The 24,931-nt window shown below is 40.3% G+C and overlaps 1 protein-coding gene across 1 annotated transcript in view; it reads left to right on the top strand.

Moving 5' to 3' along the window:
- The window catches only part of CLMN (calmin), a 75,113-nt gene that overhangs the window by 32,525 nt on the left and 17,657 nt on the right, over positions 1 to 24,931 (top strand). Inside the window, exons 2-4 of the mRNA XM_030452256.1 lie at positions 18,586 to 18,647; positions 21,189 to 21,284; positions 22,778 to 22,861. Of these exons, the coding sequence (XP_030308116.1) occupies positions 18,586 to 18,647; positions 21,189 to 21,284; positions 22,778 to 22,861 (242 nt within the window). The remainder of the gene's footprint in view (positions 1 to 18,585; positions 18,648 to 21,188; positions 21,285 to 22,777; positions 22,862 to 24,931) is intronic.

Here is a 24,931-nt window from a genome sequence, read left to right as displayed (position 1 = left end):
ATAATCTGTGGACCATATGACTTTATATCTGAGGAGAAATTTAGAGGAACCCTAGAGAAATGCCTGTAAATAGCAAAGGCAGCTGAACTCTTCAGGGAAAGGATAAAATAATGCCAGCCAGTAGTGTGGAAAAAAGCTTCTAGGCTGCAATTAAAGGAGCATGAAGAGATTAAAAAAAAAGACAGAAAAAGTAGCATCTTATCCACTGTGAGCTTTTCAGATAGTAGCACATGAAGTATTATGTAAAATTCCTCTATGCAGGCTGGGGTGAAGGAAGGAGAGAGGAAAGCACCACACATCCCAGGCTGCTGAACAACCAGGGTGGTTGGTTGGTTGTCTGCAAGGTCTGGGGAACCTGACTCTGGGCAGGTGTGGACCTCTGTCTATGGTGTTGTTGCCAGGGGTCTGCCTTACAACCCTGTGCCTGGGCCCTCCTGGCAGGGCTCAGCCACTGTGATGGCACAGGTGGTGACAGAACTGGGTTAGGAATGAGTTTCTCTGCAGTACTGAGAAGGATTGGCAAGAGGGTACAAATCTGGGGCAGTGATCTGGAACGCTGATGGTAGTGATGTGAAGCACAAGGGCATGTGTTGTCAAACCAGGAGCCCTGAGGACATGATGATAGTTCAGTTTGGCTTCATTGGGTCTGTAACTTCATAATGAGGAAGAAACTTGTTTTTCTGTGTAAAATGACCAAGCAGAGGACAGAAATTACCCATTTCCAAGGACTGATATGCCTAATACTATTCATACCACCTATGTTCAGGGCATTCACCTGGTATCACTTAAGAACCTCTTGAATACAGACAGCTGCAGATATTGATGTGGTTTCATGGATCTTTTGGTGTAATCTGAAGGAAGAATGACAAGGGCATCTAAGGGAAAAGCCTGAGTTGGTGCTTCCATACTGAAGGTGAAAATTCAGGTGTGCCATACTGGCCATTGAACTCTTACTGATCTGTGTTGCAATCTGAGAAATTGTAAGCTGTTAAAGAAATACGTTCTTCAAGATATGTGGATCACTGATAGCTGGTCCTTGGTGTGGGACAATTCCACCTTGTCACCTCCATGTCTGAAGCGGAAACATAGTTTCAAAGCAGTAAGAAGCTGGTGATGTCTCCAGGCCTGTGAACATCACTTAATGTTTTAGGATTACAGGTGAGAAGTTTGTCCCCAGAAGCTGCAGGTGGTGACAGATGCACTGAAGGGGATGTGTCCCTGGGAGTGCAGCTCTGGTGGCTCTGTGAAAAAAGTGCTTGGATGTGCACCTCATGTGTAGGTCATGAGAGAGGAAATTGCAGTGGTTGGGGTCTGAGTTGCTTCCTCAGTAAGAACACAGCGTTCTTTTTGGTAACGGTGGGATTCATCTCTTTTGCTCCAGGTGCAAGTTTTAAAAATACAAGTTAAAAAGCACTTCCCCTTCCCCTTTTTTTTCCCTCAGAAAACAACTGAGGCAGCAATGAGATTCTTTGCCTCAAAAGAGCATCCTGATACAGCACCACACCAGCAGAATTTATCAGAGAATTTGTCACTACTTTAGTATTTGACTGAGAACTTCTCATCTCAGAGCTTATTCCAGACTCCAGGATGCTCTTATGGGCCAAAGGCAAATACATTGGACAGTAGGTGCTGGCACTGCTGGAAGTTTCTTTAAGAGTGCTCAGTTGATATTGTAATGTTTCCATTTTTAAAGCAAGTAATACAATGGTGACTTTCTCTGTCAAGAAATTGCTTTGTTAAGACAACTTTTAATGGCAGCATTTTCCATATTCCTAGATGTGCAGTGAACCTGCACTTCAGTGCAAGAATCACTCCTGATGAAGGGAAGGGAAGAAGAGGAATGTGGATACAGCCCAAGGCAAAGCAGGCAAACGTGTCCCTTTCTCATCTCTGAGATGCAATTAGGGGGCAGGCTGAACTAAACAGATCTGCAATGGGATGGAGAAATAAATCTCCAGAGGATGTTGGTGTCAGTGAAATAGTGCTTGCTATGTGGAGAAAGTAGCTGCTCTTTGCATTCTGGTCCACATCAAGCATACTGTTTCTAGCCTAAAAATACTCTGGATGGTGACCTGTGTGAGAATAACTTTGTATCACTTTCCTGACTATTTCTGGCTTTTGATTTCCCTTAGAGATCTGGAGTCTGATGGATTAGACCTGCTTCTGGGAGTAATTGTGGCAGTCCTGTCTCAGTAAGGAAGGGCCCTGGATCTGGAATGTGCTTTCCTTGGCAAGAACTGGGTGGTGGCAACCCTCAGGGTGTGACAGGAGACCTATTTATTTACTTTGGTTCTCGTGCTTACTGTAGGGGTTTTTCTGTGTGTGTCCAACTTCAGATGCCAATATTTCTCTCCCACCCAGGGGCTCCGTGATAGCTACTCCCTGAAAGGCACACACTGCTGGTATTTTTCATGGTTGTTTTATTAACAGTCAGGCTGGTTTAACAAGGCCAGCTGTTTTATAAGCAGGGTAATACATTTTCAATTAATAAAGTAATTTGTTAAAGCAGTTGACTTGAACAAGAGACATTGCTTTTTACCAGAAGTGAAAAGCTCTTGGAGCAGGAAGCCAAAAGCCTTATCTTATCTGGGTCTTTCCCCCTCTCCAATTTTAAAAAAATATTTCTGTTTGTCTAAGGGTGGGACCAGCCAAGGTCACTCAAAGTGTAAATTAATGTCAAATATGGTCACAGTCATCTGCTTATCTGGTGGAAGTTGTACTGTAGCTTGAACAGAATGGGCAATAGTAAAAAAGAAAATGAAACCGAAGCCTCTTGCCTTCCCATAAGCACATGGATTTCTATATGAATATGAAACAATAAAGGTTTCTCACTTCTCTACCTCCCAGGGTTTTTTATCCAAAACGATCTTTTGCTTCAGCCTAGGGATATGACAGAGTCCCTTCAGACCAGGTTCTTTCTGGCTTGTCTGACAGCTGAGACTTGTCCACTGTCATATCTGATGGATAATGTACTGGAGGTGTGACTGTAGTCACACCAGCATCTGTCCAGCCAAGTACCTCTGACAGTGACCAAAGGGGGTCACCCACTGTAAGAACAGGGCAAACAATTCTTACAGTTTCCTCATTTAGTCTGCAACCATTTGCAAACCAAAGACTTCCAGAGCTGAAAGAGAATTATTTGTAGCTAATAAACAGGGATGGATTTCCCCTCTGTGAATGTGCCTCCCCCTAAGCTCTCACTAGATGTGTTGACTTCACAGTGTCTGGATGTGAGAACTTCCACAGAACAACTACATTGTGTGTGAAAAGGCAATTCTCTTCATTTTGCTTTTAAACCTGCATCATGATGTTTTCATTTGAAGTTCCCTAGTTCTTTTGATGGGAAAGACAACAACAAATTAGTTTCAGTGCCACTCATGGTGTAACAGACCTCACACAAAGAGAAAACAATATTCTGTCACATCTTAAGTCTTCTTTTCTTCAGATCAGATAATCTTTCTTTTGCTACCTCTCGTATCAAGAGATAAAAGAACTATTTGTCACTGTAAAACTCCATCTGCCAGGTAGGTAATCAAAAGAGATTAGCTTGATGTCTTCCAGCACCTCTGTTCTGGTAAAGCATAAAGGAGAAAGGGCTGTTATTACCCACCCACTTTTTTTTAAAGCCAGGTCTTCCAAGGCAAAGACACAAACCAGCAAACACTTTGCCAAACCCACTGCAACATGAGATCTTGTTAGGAAACCTGCCAGGATTAGCACTCCCTCATAGCAGTAGGTGGATATTGGCAAGATGTTCAATGCAAGGTAACCAGAAGGGATGCTGGAAATATGCAGCTCCTACTTCTTGTGCTCTCACAGCAAAGTATTCACCAGCATTTATGCTTTCTCCTTGAAGAACCTAAGACTAATGCTTGCATTAGTGTTTGGGCAAGGATAGAACTCATCTCCTGAAAGCAGGCACCGTGATGACTTCACAGATTTCCTTCACTGCTTCCCAGGAGTTAGGGTTAGCTGGGGCATCTCTGGATCCTTCTCTTATGAGTGGTGCTCCAGTGTGCCAGGAGTGGTACGGAGTCTGGGGGCAGTTGCTTTCCTGGAGTGCCCACAGTGCTGCTCAGTCACCGTCTGTCTGAGGTTTGAAATGTTTAGCACCAGTACTCCACGCCAGAGGTCAAAAATGCATTTGTGCCTCTCCTAAATGCATCAGGACTTGGAGCCACTAACTTGGGCCACAGGTTACTGCTATTGTTCTGTCAGTTATTGAAAATAGATGGATCCTGAGAAGTCATGAGATTTGATGGAGCAGGCAAGTTTCAGGGATGCTGATGAGCCTGTCTCTGTACTTGACGAATAAACTGTTAGTACAAGATACAAGTGGAGCAACTGTATTTAGAAACATGTTTCCAGGGAAACATTAGTTTTTCTGGAAAACAACCTCAATACATGAAATTTTATGTGACTCTTGGGACAAATGTAAGTTTGAAGACCTTTTTCCCCCCCTACTTTTTATAGCGAGTACGTTCTGCTCCAGATTTATGTTTCAGACCTGCATAGTAAAACCTATTTTAACTGTGAAGTCCAGTATCTCAGTGGATTTCATTAAGAAAAGGGCACACACAAACTGTAGTGTAGAGATCCATCACTTCCATAGCAACTGAAATAAAATTAGCACTTTCTAAGCATATCCTTACATGCCATGCAAACTGTGACTTCAAGAGGCAAGGCTCAGGTTGTAACTTGGCTTCTTGTGTGACATTAGACAAATGAATTAACTGTAGTTTGTTTGTAAAATCACTAAAGGAATCATTTCCTACCTTTGCCTTTAAAAACTGTGAGAATTAATTTGTCCAGCTTTTATAAATTCAGAGAAAAAGTCCATTTTACATTGGCCAGAAGTTTTTTCCTTGACTAGCTCTTCCTTCTGAAATCAGACAGTTTCATCTCTTAATCCCTTGGCAGCTTCCTAACCAGGCAAATTCTCTAGAAGACTGTTGGCTATCACTGAGGGAGCAAGGTTTATGATCTTTATACCAAAAAGGTTTCTGCTGAAACTGCAAATGCTATGAACTTGTCTAAGTAGTTTTTGCCATTATTTTGTAAATTGTCACTTACTTACTAAAAAGGGTTTTCTTTCCTGCCTGCATGTTATCTGCAGCAAAAAAATACGTCCTTTGCTACAAAGTTGTACTTTTACAGCTGACTGTATCTTTTTCATTTTTTTTTTTAGAGGAGAGAGTGGTCTGGAAGTGGATAGGTGGAAGGAATTATATAATTAGCTTTAAAATTGTCAGGGCACACAAGTAAATCAATTTGTTATTATTTTTCCAGCAGGGGCATATGACCCAATACCAGCATTTGTAAAAGTCAGCATTTTTATCTTAATTTTTAATTTTTTAGCTAAGGTAGGAAAGGGCAGATTGGGAGTTTGAAAGTTCCATGGTCTTTGCTTCTCATCTGTTAATGTCAAAGAGTCTTTGTTTGCTTACACGTGTGAGGTTTAATGTGACCATCCATAAAACAGCTATAAAATTAAACCTTTCCAGTGTTGAAAGGACAAAGTAGCTATTATTTATGTTGTAATAAAATGGTCTGTGGGTTAAATGTGCTAACAGACAAATACGATCTAAATCCTGATGCTTATCTTTACCTGTGGGTCCTGTCAAGGTGGTCTCTGGGATATGGCTGTGCCCAGCCACCGCCAGGATGGAAGATGAGTTGAGGATGAAGGCTCTCCAGACCATAAAGATATGCATGTTACGGTGCCTTAGCATCAAATCCTGATTGAATTATGTGCTTAAGGATTTCTGACAAGCTTTTCCTACTTAGTTGCCACCCCCATGTTTCATCTGTCATAGAATTAGAAGCGATTATATTGCTGTCTCTGGTCCATACTTGCTTTCTTTCATCACCTACTGATCTCTAGCAAAGCAGGAAAAGCCCTCTTCTGACAGCCTTCCTCCAGTCAGATGATTCCCACCTACTCTGCACATACCACAGAACGTGAAAACGAAGCATGTGCATGTTATTGGTATTGGTGTTGCTGACCGTTTGAAAACAAACACAAAGTGAAATAACTGGTCTGACTGCCAGACACAGCTGTAGTCAATAGCGTGAGCTGACTGGCAGTAAAGCAACATGGAGTGAAGTTATTTTTCAATCAAGTCAGGCTTTACTGTACTAATCCATTGAAACTGCAAAGGCTGCTTTCAGTAAACTCCTCACTTTATTAAATAGGAGCCAAAGCCAAAGGAAATCCACTTAAGCAAGTGAAGGTAAATGATGTAATTCTGCAGCCGTAGAAATAAATTGAAATAGAGGAGGTATATTTTCAAAGCCATTCTTGCAGCTAACTTGCAGTAATTATTAATAATGGAGAAATAAACAGAGATAATAATGACAAATCTCGCCGGCTTCTTCCAAGGCAAGTTACACCAAACATAATTCCTGAATTTTCCAGTGACTTGTTTATGAATCTAATGTTGGTGAGCAAAGGAAGAATGGTCTGTTGATTAAATTCAGTTGTAGTTTCCCCCCCTCAGTTACTTCAAGAATCATAGGGTTAAGTTAAAGGTGTTGGTGTCTTTACAACTTTCCTGGGATTGAATTTTATGCAAATGCAAACAAAACTAGCAGAGGAGTGGCACAGTGGCACACTGTTGTATCAGGTCCTATTGGCATTCCTTTCTTGACTGGGTAAATGACAGTATCAACCATCAGTTGTGATATTCATAGGTGTATCACAAAAGTCATCTTCTGAGTTGCTGAATTTCTAAATATTAGGGCCTGGCTGTGTAGTTGCCACCAAAATATCTGCCTCTGCTGTCAGTGTTTGTGGGTTTGATTTTAAGATCCTTGATTCTCCCGTTAAAAATATGAAGTTCAGACATCATGGAAATTTGCCCAAGGTCTGAAAGGGATTCCTTCAGTCATCTAAGACTTCGAGCCTTCTCTCCATCTTGTACTTTATATTTTTAATAGAGGTTATACTCTGGTATCCATGACCTTCCTAGCAATATGTTGTAGCAGAGTCTAAGTGCTGTTCGGCATTGAGAGGCCTTTTATTTTTTTTAATGATACCTCAGTTTCAAAGTAGCATCTTTTGCTTAAAGACTTACTGTTTCCCTCTTGCCATGCAAAAGGCTTCAATCATATAGTTATGTTCCTGTTTACTTTTTTTCTCTATGAAGATTTCATTGTGTTTCTAATCCTGAGAGGGACTGGCTGTATGATCATGTTTTAGTCATGATTACTCAATCTTCTGACTTTGCTTGCACCCTATGTGCCACGAGTGCTTTTATGAAGCTCATTGTCATGCACACTTCAAGCCTGCCAGAGTTCTTGGAATACTTAATAATGACTTCCCATAACCCCAGAATGACAGACACTTGGGATATATAGCTCTCAAAATCCATGAGTCAGATTTCATATTCTTGAAATGTTTGGTTTGCCTTAGGCCGTTTCATACATCTCTAAAGGGTAGAAACTCTTTGCAGGAGTTAAGCTTCTCACTGTAAAATCAGGCTCTCTCAACTAAGCAGTTGCTGAATGGTGTGAGCAAGGTGAGGTACTGACTGCTGAGTGAAACATTTACCATCTGCAAAAGCTTCTCAGCTGAAAGTTTTTAGGTCTGAGCATAGACATGGCCTTAGTGAAGTGAAGATCTTACTCTCTGTCACCCACAATTCAGCATCTGAGGCTGTACTGGCTCAGCTGATCTCCATGCTGTTAGCAGGAAGATGTTGTTGGCAGCCTTCCTTGTGCTTTTGGTGTCTTTTCCTTATTTGCTGGATTGTCCAGCTGAGTTCCATAAAGAGCTGGAGTATGTAATCCTTAAAGCTCTGTAAGTACCTGCAGGCACAAAGAAGGTGGATGTGTCACCTATTAACCATACCCAGCACTTCCCAGCAGTCCTTTGTGGTGAAACTGGCAGCTGTGCCTGTGACAGTCAGACAGGGAGGCAGAACAGGAGCTGACTGATTAGAGCTCTTCTTACTCCCACAGAAGCAGGAATGCTGTCAATCCTCATGTTCTGCGTGATTCCCCTGGCTCAACGTTCATGGTTTGATGTGGCAAATGAATTAAAAATGTGAGGAACACACATTAACTAGAAGCAATGTGGGGGGCAGGGGTGAGGGAGCTATTCCCAAAGTGTTTGCACATAGAAGCCTGCCCAGGTTGATGTACACAGGAGGCCAGTTCTGCTGCCAGAACGCTATCTGATGCCCTCTCTGCTGCTGGCCAAGGGTTTGCTAAGCCTCTTAGTGGCACTGTGGGTCTGTGCTGGGTGAAAGGGTGTGTGAAACCAGGCTTCTGCATGGGGCAATGCTGCAGACACAACAAGCAGACTGCAGTGCCTGAGCAGTTCCTTCTCATCGGCTCACTGATAGTCTTGGGGAGTAGCCAAGTGCACCAGGAAGCTGGGGAAAAATCATTTTAATTGGCATTAAAATAAAAATAAAAGTAGAGAGCTAATTCAAAGGGCTGTAGAAACCAGACCCTCTGACAGAAGTTCCCTGTCTTTCCAAAGTGCTTTTTATTGCTCTTGTGCTGTGGACTGTGACATATATTTGAAGGTCTGCCCTTCTATGGAATGTCTGATTACTGTTCTGAGTAGAGCAGCAAAGAAAATGGCTTATGTCCCATTTTGAACCATATCTATGAAATCCATCTCAGGAGGGATTGTTATGCATGTTGAGCACAGTTCAAAGCACCAAAATATGTGTTCTTTCCATGAGGTTTTTTTTGTTTGGTTTTTTGTTTTGTTTTGTTTTGTTTTGTTTTGTTTTCCTTTTTTTTAAGCTTACTTTTTGGGAAGATGTGATGCCATATGAGCACCACTGCATGTAGTAAAAAAGGGGTCTGTTACTTCTACTATAGTTAATCTCTCAGGCTCTTGGTGCTCCCATTTTTTCCTTTGTAACTAGAGGCAATGCTGTGTCTTATTCTCTAAGATGTGAATAATATCTGAAAAGGAGGATCATGGAACTCATTGGGTTGAAGATGCTGTGCAAAGATGGAGTATAGCTATGTAGTAACAGGTTTTTGCTTGAAAGAAGGTTGTCTTGCTATGAGTAATACTGTACCTCAGGAATGCCTCTCTGCTAAATTTTGTTTCTGGAAGTGTCCATAAATAACACAAATATTTGCTTGGCACTTAAGTCCAAATCCCTTTATGTTTGCTTTTGCTTCCACGTAGGTATTCCCTGTGGACCATAAAGGAGAAAGAATGATTTTTCATGGTTCCTGCCATGTTCTCATTTGAATTTTGGGAAAGAATTGCAAAAAATAAACAAGTAGAAAGGTGGTTGCCTCCCTGGAAGTTACAAATTAACTATTTAATGGCAGTCAGGAGTCATGACAGTGTCAGTGTTGAAGACACACATACAGTCTCCATAGCTCATTGTGCTCTGGTCTTTCGATGGCATTGATTTAGTGCCATAAAATGGTACTATTTTAGTGTTGGATCCTCAGAAGAAGAGAATACACATTTGGTTGTGTTTTCATCCTGTCAGATTTACTGAAACCTCCCTTCAGGTATACAGCTTACAATTTGAAACTACATCAAGAAATTCAGTTACTGACTTGAGGGCTGCATTACCATGTTCTGGAAAACTATTAGGGCCTCAATCCAAGCCAAATCTAAGATTCTGTCTGACACCTAGTTTTGCTTAACAGACAAGCTGTGCCAATACTGTTTCTGAATGATCTTCACACATTATAATGTGGTTTCAAAGCTTCCTAGAGCAAAAGAAAGACTGCTACTGACTTCAGCAAAATAATTTCTTTTGGCAGCTGGGTAGCATGACCTAGAACAATGCCCAGGTCTTTGAAGTCATGGTTCCCTGTACTACATAAAGCAGTGCTCATCAGCATGCAAAGGGGCCCAGGCTTTCAGCTGTGCTGCACACAAAGCCTGTGCTAGGGTTGGAAGGGAGCAGAGTTAGGGTCAGAGATTCGTGGGAAGCCTACATCATCGACTTAGCTGAGCACTCAGAAGTTTGCCATCCTTGGTCTGCCCACAAATTTTTCTTTTTTTATCAGAAAAGCAGGTGTGGCTCTCTTGAACCATACCTCCTAGAAGGTCATTTAAGACACATGGCAGCTCTTCAGGGGTAGCCACTGGTCCCTGCTAGGCTCTTGCAGTTTATAATGTATCTTTAAAAGGACCTCTGCTGTATGTAGTTCAGCTTCTTTTAGCTATTTTATTCTAACTTTGGCAACTTACACTGTGCCTTTATCCATTTTTGACTGGCAGTTGCCTTGCCCTGTGACACAGCACCTTATGGCATAGCTCTTATCTCTCATGTTGTGTTTTTGATTTTGATCTCACTTTGGAATGGTCTCATATCCTCTACTTCAGATCACGTGCCTGGCTCACAATGGACAAAGCATCTGCTTATTCCTCCAAAGCCACAGGATTTTGTGCTACTTATTATTAATCTCTATAAATCTCCAATCTTTTTCTCTTAGTGTTGCCTGTATTTCTGCATGTTTCTAATATTCATCTGACTGCCATGGTCCTCACTTTTTTTCTTCTGTGCTGCTTAGTGGCTTTCGTAAGAAACATTAAAGGAATGGATAAATGGGAGAGAGGCAGAATGCAGTGTGATTCTGTGTATTTTTCACTAGGGAGACACATCTGAGGCCCCTTCCTGTCCTGAGCATCCCAGCAGGTGTTGGTGCTCCATGCAGTCTTTCTGGCTTTTAATACTGGTTTTGCTGTACTGCACATGCATAATTAAATTTTACCTCTGAACCTCTTCTGAATCTCTGTGGTGTCCTGTTTAGAAGGCTTCAGGAGCATTTCCTGGTTTGGATTATATACTGGCTGGGTCATGTCCCTGAGTTATTTGAGGACAATGTGGAAAGCAGAAAAGAAAAATTCGGAAGCCGCAGACAACCCAACAGGCAATTCTTTGTCCTTTCATGGCTTCTGCATGGTAATTCTGTATCACACCATGCTTGTGGTTGCCTTTCCTTACATGATTTTAGAAAATGAAACTACTGTCTTCTAAGTACAAGTTTCTCACAGGTAAAAGATAAATTCCAGAGAAGATGATACATCTCTGGTAGTTGTCTTCTCAGCCCTTCTGCCATCCTGTAATTCTTTGAAAGTGCTGGTTACTAACTGTATGTGTTTGAATTGTGTGTTAAAGACTAATTACTCTAAAGATGCCCAGGAGGCTGTCCAGGACTTCTTTTGGAAATGGATGTGTTGCCAGTCTCCTGCACCTGCAGTTTCTTTCTTCTGCTCCTGAATTTAGTTGAAACTTTTTAAAATGTATAAAACTACAATTAACCACCAACCTATTAACATTAACTGATGAATATGGGTAGCAGTGGGAATATGGGCACACACAAGTTTTCATCTGACTCTGAATGTCAAGAAGAAATCCTGACACATGGTGTGGGTTTTGTTGGGCTTCTTTGCTCATCTCAAATTATTCAGACTTTAGCACTGTTGTCAGAACTCATGTAAAGCAGAACATCTTGTTGCACTTCAGCTTTTGATGTCTCAACAAAATTAACCAACCAAAAAGAATTTTTTCCTCTCTGGGATGAAAAACTAACACCAATAAGGGATGTTTCACAGTCTAGGCTTTTTAGGTTTGCCACAAGTAAGGGTAAATGCAAAGCAGTGGAGATGAAACAGAGTGGACTTTGGGACTAGTCCTTACATGGTTGAGGTAGCATGGCTCCTGGGAGCTGCTAGTTTCTTTGTTTTAGATGCTATAGGATGAACAGCAAGATTTCCAGTTAGGACTGTTATACAGCCATAGGTACAGATATTGGTGTAGGTACAGGGTCATGTCAGTGGGAGAGAAAGGGCTGTGCTAGTGCTGGTGAAGCCATGTTGCCCTGAAGTTGATTCAAGAGCCATTTCTCTAACAAGAAGATTAGGGCTAACAGGTACCTGGCTGAATGCAGTGACTACAGTTTTGGTATTTCCAGATGGGTACTCCTGATTTTATTTTTGAGCAAGTGAAGAGAACCATCCCTGATATACTCAAATAGATAGAAAAGGTGCAAGAAGATGTTGAAATTGGAGTTAAGCATTGTCCTTTGAAGCAGAGTTCAACGTTCAGGCAGCAGCAAAGATTGGACATCTGCCTACTGCAGAGCTGGGGAGCAAACTAGTGTCAGGAAACATCAGCAGTCCCAGGAGGTGAACTGTTTCTAGAGACCAGCAGCAAACCACATTGCAACACAGTGAGCTCTGGGCTAGAAGCAACTCTTGGTCCAAGGTGCTGTAAAAGAGCATTGTTCCTAATGGCCACTGCTGGTAGTACCAAATCCTGTTTATTTTCATGAACAGAAGGAGGTATTATGCTCCTTGTACTGCATGTTAGACCACAAGAGGTGATGTGCACAGTCTGAAAACCATTTGCTGGATCAATTCCAAAGGCATTGAATTTATCCTAATTACCACTTTGTTGAGTCCAGTAACTTTCCCAGTAAACAGTATTTGTTTCATTTGAAGTCTTCAGAACATAATTGTATTTCTCTTTTTGAAATTTGTCAAGTTTTGTTTCATAAGAAAATTCCTGGTATGTAAATAAGAAATTTTGCTACTCAGTTCAATAACATTTTCCATGTGTATAAAGAAGTCATGAGACCACAAATTTTTATTTTGTGATGGAAGGGCAAAGGGAAGGGAATCTGCCATCTGCCACTACCAGATTACTTTTCAAGGGGGGGAAAAAATAAATCCCTTTCACTATTTTTTCTGTAGTATTTCTCTTCCAGAGCCAAGTAAATTCATCTTTCTAATGCTTTGGTAAGAGGCACATCTGTCTCAGGCATTTTGAGAACTGAAGTCCTAAGAATTCTTTTTGACATCACATATTTCTCCTGGTATGTTTATCTGGTGTATCCTAATATGCCATTTGCAGCACCACATATTCTTCTATAACCAGACGGTGAACTCCAAAAGAAACCTGTTTAGCTGCAGCTAATGAAAATGCAGTGCCTGGAATCCTGCCGTGTTTGCAGGTTCTGAGTGTTAAAGAATTTTGAACCAGCAAGGCTCAGACTCTGCAACTTAGCTGGAATGAAAAAGCTTCAAGCTTTCAATACCTGCTGTAGAAATTTAATACAGACCCTAATAAATGGGTCAGTTTCAACAAACAATTAACTTCACAACTTAGAGGCTCTATTTCATAGGAGGTAACTTGAGAGAAATCCTGTTTTATATAGTATAGTTAATGTTTCCTTTAGAAAACCAGAGTTTTTAAGATTTAATATATCATGTGCTCCAGGTTATATCAAACTGGCATTTGGTACGCAGCAAAGCCTTCAACCCCTGTATAGATCAAAAAGAAAATTTATATTAATCTTCCAAGCTGCTTGAGGGTTTCTTAAGCACAAGGAAAATATACAATACCTAGGAATTCAGAAGCTAATAAAATTCATTTTGTGGCCAATTTGGATAAAATGATTGGTGATGCCATTAAAACTCACGCTTTACAAATATGGAGATTTTCTCATAAGTACTGAGTAGTCACTGAGCAGTGTAGCTGGACTGCACCATATAGACTTGAATGTTTCCTACATGTTCTCTTATGTTGTGAGGTGTTTTGTGGGCGTTTTGTAAAAATATATAAGATTAACTCTCTGAGAGTTCATAGTTCAGTGTGTTTTATATGACTCTGCATATAAGAAGCAAAAGTTGAAAGTTTAATTGCACTTTTCCCTGCCCTACTTTACAAATTTCATCTTGAACTGTCCATTTATTTTGCTGTCACTAGCTATCCCTCTTCCCAGGTTGAATATGTTGATTGCATGTGCCCTGTCTTTTGTCTTTGTATCTGAACTTTGTCCATCATGTTGTGTTTGAGCAGTAAAAGGTCTCCTGTGTTTCCTTACAGCTGCCAATATCCTGTAGCTAACACCAACATCCTGTATCTAATGTTTGACTGCTCATTGTAACTAATGGGCCTTTATTTGCCCATATGGTATATGCAATTTACCTGCATCTATATAGGCCAAAAAAGGTAAGACAACCTGCTAGGACTCATGTGTCCCAGCTGTATAAAGAAGCTTATTGAGGGAGATTCTAGTCCAACATCACCCACTTTTTGCTGCTTTGACCTGCAAAGTTCAACTTGGCTACTCAGTGCTATCAGTCTGGGTCAATGCAAAGATAAGACCAAGTAATTAAATCAAAAACCTGAGAAAATCTCTTTAGTTAATGGTATTGCTTGCAGCCTCTTCATGATCTGTAAAAACAACATGGGCTTTCATATCTGGAAATGGACTCTTCAGCATTTGAGATGTAGTAGCACAAATTTGGAACATTGCAGGTAAGCAAATAAGAAATTTTAGGTAAAATCTATTTTCTCAGATATCAATCTAGCTTCCTTTATGAACTAGGTTTGCAGAGAAAACAGTATTCCGACTAGATAGTATGCTGAATAGTAACCAGAAATACGTAGGCTGGGACAGAGTAGGAACACAGTGAAGCCCAGTTTAAAATCCAATTCTCATTTTATTTAGTGGCCTGGAATTTTGGTAATTCGAAAGTAGATTGTTCAGTATGTGTTCTTTAGAGATTGATTGAGGGCTTCACTGTATGAGCTGGGGCTTTGGTGTGAAGGTGGAAGGAGAGAATTTGCATTTCCCAAAACTTGAGGTGTCTGAACCATATGGTGTTTTTGTTTTTGTTTTTTTTTTCTTAAGTTAGGCTGTGGTAGAAATGAGGAAGCTGGCTTTTGTGCATGTTATAAAAGCAGTAGTTAAGAAGATGGTGTTAACAAGTTAGGTGTCCCTGCCCATGCAGGGGAGTTGGAACCAGATGATCTTTAAGGTCCCTTACAGCACCAGCCATTCTGTGATACTAAGATGTCTTGAAGGCAAGTTGTAAGTGGGTCTAAAAGCCAGCTTGGCTTGTTGTGAAATTTTTAATGTCATCTGCTGATGATATCTTGCTGATAGCTTTGGAAACAAATTTAAGTGACCTTCTGCTTTGCTTTAGGTGTAATATCCATAAATGCAAATCCAGCAGTTTTCTGAAGCTGTGTAATTACACAGTGTTGAGTGTTCCACTCAAATCAGCTTCCACATTTCATAGTTCCTTCATGTGCCCAGCCCTGTGGTAGTGTGCCTTAAGAGGATTATTCATAACTGGTTCTACAACAACAGAATAGAGAATATTTTAAAGCAAATAAATATTCGCTATCTCCAATATACTGTTGAATGTAAAGGGTGTTAGGGGATTGGTTTCTTGTAGGTATTTTAACAGTAGTGACCTTTAAGGAGATTTGAAGGAGGAAGAAATGGCATTAGCAGTTAAATGCCTGAGGAATTTCTAGGCTGATAGGGAAGGAAATAGTGCCACAAAAGGAAGTAGCTGAACTCTCTTGTCCAGCTTACTTTGAATTTGCTCAAATGGTTTTTAAACTAGCTTAGATTTATTCTATGACAAATTACTTGCCTTTGCCATGAGAATTGATAAACCAGAATATATATCTTTGTGAATATTTATTTTAAAACTGACTAGGGTGCAGATACTGTGGCTGAGCCAAATTCTGCCAGATTCTGCTGTCATCTAGGACACAGCTGTGGGGCAGAAAACTGTGTGGGTTTTACAATGCACCTTCCACTTCTCTAAGGATTTCTTCCCCTGTAAATTACTACAAGTAATACCAGTCAGTGCCTTACTTTATTGTAACTACTGTGCCTCTGCAACACCTTTGACTTCATTGTGAAAGCATCTTGCAGTTGAGTTTATTGGAAAAGTACGGAAGACCCAACTTCCATATAGTAGTTAACATTTCTCTCTGTAATTTTTCTCTTAAGTACAGGACTGAGTTGAGCTGAACCAAATTGACATTTCCTAACTTTTTACTACCTTTCAGCATTAATCTTTCAATCCAACCCTCATAGCAGGCATCCTTCTCTTCCAGCACAAAATTTGTGTGCAGGCCATCCATATGGTGTGTGTAATTATTATTTTATGATGGTGTTATTGCTCTCTTGCTGCCCAGTAAAGCCAGTGTAGTTTTATTAAACTATATTCATCAGTGCAGGAACTCTTAGCTTGTATGATTTTCTTCACTTTTATATAATAGTAGGTGTGAGGGAGAAAAAAAGATTCCATTTAATTTATAGAAACTGTGTAAAATTTATAGAGTCTCTACAATCATCTCAAATGAAAAGGTTGTAGAGAAGAGGGGCTGTACTGGGAGGTCCACAAAACTTGAGAAGACTTCCAGTTAAAGGCACACACCAGTAAGTACCTTGCTTGCTGTGTTCTGAACTTTACCCTTTAAATCTACCACCAAGCATATAGACTGCATTTGCTGTCTGCCTTAGGAACTTCATAAACAAGTTTCCTCCACTTTCCTCCATCCAGTGACTATTGGTTTAGACCATTACAGAATCAAATAGTGTTCATTCTGGTGTCATCACTCTTACTGGAAGGAGGCTGTTTGCTATAGAATTGTTCACTGATTAGTGTCAGAAACCTGTGTATGTATGTAAGTGCTTTCCTGAATCTGCCAGGGTTTGGGTTTTTTTGGATATGTGAGCTTCCTGAAGCAGTAATACCAGCTCAGCCTGCCCATCCTTTCAGGCATATGTGCAATGCTAATTTGCATCAGTGGCAGAATTTCTGCAACAAAATTAGGAGCCAATGTGTTCTCAGTTTTATGGAGGATCTGTAAATAAACACAGCTCTCTATTGCATCTTTACTTACCCTGAAAATTAAGATTGCCAATGCAGCTGGTAAAAGCAGGTCCTGAAACCAAGGTTCATCAGGAAACATTCATCAAGGTGACATCAGAAAACATTAATATTGTTTCTGTGTACCCTTCTGTGTTTCTTCTTTCATGTTGGTTGACACCAGAGGTCTGCATAGCCAGCCACCTTGATAAGGTCTCCTGTCCTCCCCAAAACATGGCATTACCCATCTGAGTGTTCCTGAGCATTTCAGGTGGCCCTCATTGCCTGCTGCTAGATCCTGCGCCCATTCTGCCTTCCCCTTTGCACCAACACATGAATTTGAATTCAGAGTAGTATATCTGGGAACAGATCTGGCTTAACATTAACCTCCACCCACCCTCTAAAGTTAATTTTAACAGACTGATTGTAGAAGTTTCAATTTAGGTGACACACAGCACTTCTGCTGCTCAGATGGAGACATGGGAGTGCAATGCCAGCTCTGGGGTCAAGGTGCTGAAGGAAAGGAAGCCCAAGAAAGATCATGAGATGTGACAGATCTCTTAGTTTATTACACTTTTGGATTTGTAGGCAGTAAATGCTGGGTTGTGAGTTGTTTTTTTTTTTACAGATACTCTGGAACCCTAATATAATTTACAGTTTCATTTGTAGAAAGCTGTTTCAAATCTGTGTTTTCTACAGTATTATAAAAGAAAAGCCAACAGCAATAATTAGTTTGGCATTGTCCTTGTTTTCTAAAGCACTTAAGGGGTAATGACTTTTTTTAAACAATCTTGCATAAAATCAGGCTCTACAGGAATATGAGGACTTAAAAGGCTCGCGTGGCCATCAGTGACAGATGTAATTCATGCTGAAAGCTCTTTTCCAATATATCAAACTAAGGAAAACAATTATACATATGATTAGAGGTTGCTGACCCTTCACTTAAAATGATCAAAAAGAACAATATTAAAATTTGATTTACAGAAGCTACTACTTAGCCTATAATTAGTCTGACCAATAGAAATAAGCCAGACTTTTACACAATGTGATTTCCCAGTTGGACAGGTTAGCTATTTTTGTAGGGCTGAAGAAACACAAAATAGTCTTAAAATATATTTGATATTCTCTATGAGTAAACTGAAATACAGCATGTAACTAGTTTTAATGTTTTTTGTTCATAAATTGTAAGATTTCCTTAATTCAAATGAAATTTGAGAACCACTTGAGAATAATTGTCTCTACAATGAAATATTACTTTGTCAATCCACTTAATTTATGTTAAATATATAGCTTTCTTTTTATATTGGAACATAAATGAAAGTTGGGCAGTAATATGATTCCCCTTGCACTTTTGCTGTAGTTCACTGGGGAAATGGATTTAGGAAATGGCAGATGTGATTAAAAACTCTTCAGCTGGCCCAAGAGCTATTTGTACAGCACCTAGCATACAGCAGTTCTGAAAAGGAACAAACACACCTCTTCTTTTTGCAGTATATGTAAAATTCTTCAGTGTAGGGACTTGGAGTTTTGGTTTTAAATGTGCTAGTTAGGAGAATGGGAAGGTGAGATTTGATGAAGCTTTTCCATTCAAAAGGATGAAGACAAAATTGTTGTGTTGGCTAATGTGGCCCTGTTTTCTCGTGCAAGCAAGTAAGTACATTGGAATCCAGCTCAATTTGCATGAGGGTGTGAGAGCAATAAACCTATAAATTGACATAGAAGGGTCAAGCTGCCTGCTCAGAGGCTAACATCACTGGAGAGCTGTCTTCCTATGTCCTTTCGAATGCATCTGCAAGTGTACAGCTTGTGTCTGAGCAAAGAAGTTGAATTAAAGACCTTAGCTTGATATTATATCTCCAGTTTAGGAACTGACTTTTTTTGTGCATCAGGTTTTGGCACTTTCTATCAGCTTTCCCTCTTCTGGAAACTTAATAGCTGCTTTTTCTTTATGATATTTCTAGTGGAACGGGAAAATGTACAGAAGAGGACATTTACCAGATGGATAAACCTACATTTGGGAAAGGTAAGACTGATATGCCTTCTTGTTTTTTAGATACAAGGACGCAGCCATAGAAAGATTGCACTTAATTTCTTTTAAAATAGTTAAAATTTGGAAACAACGTTGACTTCTGTGCAAAAGTGGACATTTGGAAGAGAATGAGGGAAAGCTGAGAGCATGTTTCTGGGAAAAGGGAAATTGCTTTTCCGGTGCAACAAATGCTTGGATGGCTTTGGCCCATTTGAGGTGCATTTAAGTCTTTTCTGCTACTGACTGTTATCATAGGTCTAGAAATTTCTCATAGAATGTACCCACATAAAATCATATGTGGTTGAGGCTGCTCTGAGGTGATGATGACTGTGTTCTTCCCTGGACTGGAAAGTCAAAGACTGGAGGCATCATGGCCAAAACCATGTTCTTCAGAACCTGGCGTTATGCCAGATCTGCAGATGGGAAACATTAATTCCTTGTCAGTCATGTTGGGTAAGGGGGGCTGTATGGTAGGAACTTTACACATCAGCTCATATTAGAGACATAATTTTTGGACATCACTTAGAGTTTTTAAGACATAACCGTTTCTTACTCATACCATAATACAGCTATTAAAGCTGATTTACTGTTTGTATGAGTGTACTAATTCTCCTGAGTAGTCTGCCATCCAGAGAATGATTTTTTTGCTGTTGAAGATGAACAGAGAAAAAAAAATTTTTAATATCACTGAGACAGCAGCAATGCTTAGTGCAGGATCAAGGAATGAGACCAGCTTCCTCATTCAGGTGGAGTCCTAACTTGGACTGGAGATTGATCTTGATGGTGCTTTTGGTATCTATGGCTAATTTCATAAAGTAAAGACTGGGACTAAGCTTGGGCAACTCATAGTTTAGCTCCTGTAATTCTTGGGACATTTCAGGCATAGAAAGGTAAAGGGGTTTTAGAAGAAAGGCATCACATATATAGTTGCTTCAGTCCACTACTCTGCAGTGAGTGTTGCTGAAGGAATAAAGGCATCCTCTTAAATCTCACTGGAAAATCAGAATAGACTACTTGGAAATGTTTTGACTAGCAATTGCTCCCAAAGGTCTCTCAGAACCAAGACAGTGTTATGTGATGCCTTTGTGAATCATGCTCTAGGGCTTTAAACTAACTGTAGTTTTGGAAGTTGTCAAAAATGGTTGTCAAGTATGTGACTGTGGAGAAGGTCTTTGATTTATAGAAGGAATTAGATCATGAAAAAGGCTGTAAAATGCTGTTAATTCTGCCATGCCAAGCATACGAAGTCTTAGAAACTTTCTTGGGAAGTGAACCATTTTCTTTCTGAAGTGCATACACATTTTTTTCCTCTCTGATTCAACAAAGAAAAATATTTTCTGAAGAAAGAGCAGAAGTCTGATGCTATATTGTTTTTCCTGCAAGTGGTGTAATAAACATACCCATGCAAATAATGAGAGCATTGCTAAAGCTCTCCCTAATTACAGGTGGTTCCCCAAGGACACCCACTGAGGAAGGTCCTTTCTGCCTTTATTCTCAACAAAGCACTTCTTGCAGAATGGCTTTTTTCTTTTAAAGACAGCAGTGAAGTCTTCTTTCTTGTACTTCTTGAGGAAACTTACAATATGTTGTGTCCCCTTTTGGAGCAGACCATCCCATTTGGGCCATCTTTTGAGAGGAGCTGACTCTGCTTGTCATGAGATAATTGGGCATAGTCTGTATCTTCCAAGGTCTGGTTGTTCCTAAGTGCTGAAAGAATAAAAATGTTTGGGTTTGAGGCTTTCAGATAGGTTATTTTATTTTGTAATGAAAAATACTTCACTTCTTTAGAGTGTGGAGCATTGTTTAGTACCCTTGTCTAGATTAAAGACTAGAAATGAGAATGCCTTGTCCCGGTTTGCCAGAAGCAGCACTTAATGTAGCAGTAGTGTGTTGCCTGGCCAGAGATAAGGAGATGGCCTCTTTGGAGAGTGTGAGTGACACCTGAGCAAAGTGTAATTGCTGCAGCTGAGACTACCCCTGAGAGCAGAGCTGACTTGGCTGTGTGCCTTGCACATCATCAGACACCTCAGAGAAGTGAGGAGATGGATCCCTTTGCAGGAGTTAACTTAGAAGACAAGAAGCTGCTATTTAAAGTACTTGGAAAATACAGGGAAGTGTAGTGGCACAACTAGAAACTCAGCAGAGGAGACAGGACAATGGGGCTGGCTGGTCACAGCCTTATTTCAGCATGAAGTGGGATTTGCTTCTGCTGGACTTGAGTTAGTCTGAGGGATCAGCACCTAACCCTTGGGTAGTTGTTTCCTAGGCAGAGGCTTTAGGGTAAAATTCTGTTATGGGAAATCTGGAGTAAGGCCTTGTCTGATCTCAGTTACATGAGTACTATATCTCAGTTTTAGCTCGAACAGTCCTAGGACAGAATTGCCATTGATGTGAAGAGTACTCAGCTCTTCCTTCCTGCAGTCTAAGGTTTATTTCTACTGACTTTGTCTTGTAAAATTCTCCTTCTTAATCTCTGAAGTTATGGTGGTTTACCAACCAACACTGCTTTAAAAAAGTTACCTGTTTTCTTCACAGTGCAAGCCTCCTCTGAAAGTGAAAGACTTGTTTATTGATATACAAGATGGCAAAATCTTGATGGCACTACTGGAAGTCCTGTCTGGGCAAAAGCTGGTATGTATACAAGAGGGCAAAGCCTCCACAAGTACAGAGCTCTGTATGTTGTGAGCAACAATGTATGGACATCGAAAGAAGAGAAAGGGAGAATTTGGTCCCATGTCTTGGACATGGTCACAAGTATTTCAGCAACTTTGTTTTGGTTTCATTATGTTACAGACTGGTGTTCTGAGTTGTAATTTGGATTTCATGGCGGTACATAACAATGAGGTGTTAATGGTGTGTGATCAGTGTGAATGTTCCTACCCCTCCTCTTTTTTTAAGGTTTCGATGCATTAATTCTCACATATTCTATTTGGAGATCACCAAGTGACATTACCAAGAAAAAATATATTTGCTGTATTATTTTTTAAATCCATACATTCTGTTTCTATTTTGTCTAAGAGCATTACGATAGTTAATAGGTCTGCTGATACTTGGTGTAGTTATGAGTTTAGTTCTCATATCCTGGCTCAAGTTTCATGAGTCTTACTGATATGATCTAAATCAGAAGGGCAGAGCTTCACTTATCAGAATCCTTTTCTCTCCTCCTTTCTTTGTAAGAGATGTATAAAGCTTTCCATACCAGTATTAATATAAATGACCAATTACAGTTGAATTTAATGTTTTCTTTTTACATCAGTCCTGTCAGAAAGTACTCTCCTCTGTGTGGTTAATATGCTTTGATAAGAGGAGAGATCTGGTCAGCAGCCATCTCACAACTGCAGATGCACTTGCAATCAGCAATCACCTGAGGATTCTCTATAGTGACTGAACCATCTCCAGCATGAACAGCCACTGTGGTCACACTCTCAGAGCTACCTGTTTTTAAACATTCTTGCAGTCTGGCGGAGTTATAGCAGAAGCATCTGTGTCTCTTTGTGCATTCAGACAGATTGGATTGACAACCAACCTGGAAAGGAATTGAAGGGGATATCACATTCCTAGGCTATGTCTTAGGAGATCAGGGGGAAGTGCAAGGAAGATGGAAATGCCAGCTGGCCAGACTTCTTGTGCTGGAAGTTAGGTATAGCTGCACCCCTGATAAAAACAGTGTGCCAGAGTGGAATTGCAGGGAGACAGGCATGCAACAAACCTGTTTCGTTTCTGCCAAAATGAAGGCTTCTACCTCCATCCTGCTCATACTTCCTAATTAGGATATTTTAATTTAATTCATGAAAAAGAATAATCTAGTATTGTTAATTTTCAGGTAAATCTGAAACTGTGACTGAACGTGGTTGGGAAGTGTTTACATAAATCATCAGCATGGCAGGTACAATAGAGTGATAACATCTGGAGAGCAGGAAATCTGGTTGCTAACCCTGTTTTACTACAGCAAGGGCAGATCATGTAGTTGAAGCATTTTACTGATCAGAAAATATGGCAATAATTTTATGTAGGTAGATTTCCTTAGCTTTATTTTGCCTCTGTGTAGGGTTTTTAAAGTTTTGTATGTGTTAGTGAATAATTCCAACTTTTCCAAAAACACCATGGTTCTTTTTTTTTTCTAGATGCATGAATACAAGTCTTCAACCCATCGTATTTTTCGTTTGAACAACATAGCCAAAGCACTTAAGTTCTTGGAGGATAGTAATGTGAGTATTTTCAACTTAGTATCATCTTTTGATGCATATTGCCAAATTTAATTGCTGTAATTGTAACTATTCTGATGTCCTGCATGTATACAAGAGGGCTGTACTGTTTTAAAGGCACTGTGAATTACCTTAGCCACAAGGCTGAAAAGTCACATGAAATGCTTAACGAGAACACCTACAGAGTCTAAAACAAGGATTATTTGTTCATTTCATAATGTAAAAGTTCAATAGGATTAGAGGATCAGGAACCCAATATTAAAAGAAAATAAAAGGAAATGCAAGTCATCTTTATGAACTGGGTTTCAGTGGCATTACTTCAGTTACACTGAAGGTAGGTACCTTTCCTTCCTTCCATCAGACATACTTGCAGTATTACAGATCATCTGGTAAACTGCAATATCAGCTCATCACAAGTCAAAAGCAAGAGAAAATGAGATTTGTCAACATGACATAAATGCATAATTCCAGAAGTCAGAACCTGGTAAGGATACAACCTCCCACATAGTCAGCACATGTTGCACTACTGCAACATCACTTCCTGCAGTTGTGAGAAGTGATCTGGTGTGTGTGTAGGGGCAAAACCCAGCCTTGCATGGAATACCACAACAGCTGCTGATAGCACTTTCCTGCTTTCCTGCAATGAGCTTGGCTCTTGCTCCAGAGATGCTGCAGTAGTACTGGTCATGTAGAGGAGTCACTGCAACCCCACAGCAGAAATGAGCCTGATGTGAGACCTTAGTGGATCCCTTACAGCCTGGTAGATGTGGGAGGTTTAACCTCCTTTGCCTTTTTCACCAGGAGAGGATGTGAAAGCTCAAGAGGTTGTCCAGTAACTTCCTGGTGTTCCAGGCTGCTTTTGGAGCAGCAGTCCCTAGCAGGGACTGCTCTGGCCCTATGTGTGTATGTCCACATGTGCTGCTATACAACCACTAAGAAATATTTTTAAGTTCTCAGGTTTCTTTAGTTTCCGATTTGATGCTTTCAGCTAAGGCCCACTGCCAGATGTTTTTTTCTTCTCTCTGTTGATATCAACACATTTCAGAGCTGCAGCTGAAGCATGTCTTGTTGCCAGGACCTCTCTAGGGGACAACCTAGAACCTCAAAGAACAAGGCTAGGCAGGAGCAGCTTGGGACATGAGTGGCCTTTTAACTAGTGGTGATCAACCACCTACTACTTTTCTATGGATTTCTTGTTTTCTTGAAGAGTAAACAGCCAGTATCTTATAGCCACACACCTCTACTGGGCTGTCATGAACATGAACAGGAGCAAGTGGACAGAACTGATACTGAGAACAGACTAATGATAAATGCCACTTTCTCCCCATTTTGGAGAAACTACTATTCAGAATACTAATTCATAAAAATTTCCCATGCCAAATACCTTGAAACTAGCGAGAAATCTGAGCCTTGAAATACGACAGCTAGAGGTGTCTTCTTGCTGAGAAAGAAAACTGGTGTGTGAACTACTATATAAAAAGTTATTTTGCCTTTCTTTTTTGAGTTTGACTAAACCGGTTAGTGAAGGGTGGTGATAAAAGTATTGGCAAAATGCCTCAGCTGCCTGGAGCTCCAGGGTTAGATATTAAACCACAGTGCGTGGAACCTGTCAGCATATGCCTGGGTAGAGCTGGGCCAGCATGGTAAAACACTGCTAAGTGTTTCATCATGTACAGGATTTCTCAGTGACAAATGGGCTGTATGATGGGTTTAATTCAGTCTGGGTGTCATGTGCAGTACTGACAGCTTCCTTGCTTCCTCCCTCTTCCATGACCTTTGCCAAAGCCAGGCCTGTGTTGTCTGAGAGAATAACATCCTGGTGTTATCAGGTGGATGAAGCCACGGTGTGGGAAAGTCTAGATTTTTCATGGATTAGGCAACCCTATCCTTTGCTAACTGATTTAATTAGAACTCTGAGACAAGCTGTGTAAGGTGATAAGCCAGGAGTAGTGAATAAGAAGTAAGCAAATCTTACTGGGATTTACATTTATGTACAATAATCAACATTCTGCTTTTAAAGAATAGGAGCCACTGGAGGGGGCACCATTTTGTTCCATTTTTGTGTGGAAGAAA

Source organism: Calypte anna, chromosome 5A (genome assembly GCF_003957555.1).
Source record: "Calypte anna isolate BGI_N300 chromosome 5A, bCalAnn1_v1.p, whole genome shotgun sequence".
Classification (NCBI taxonomy): Eukaryota; Metazoa; Chordata; class Aves; order Apodiformes; family Trochilidae; genus Calypte; species Calypte anna.
Note: the sequence above shows the minus strand (reverse complement) of the source record. Positions and strands in the feature narration are given on the sequence as shown.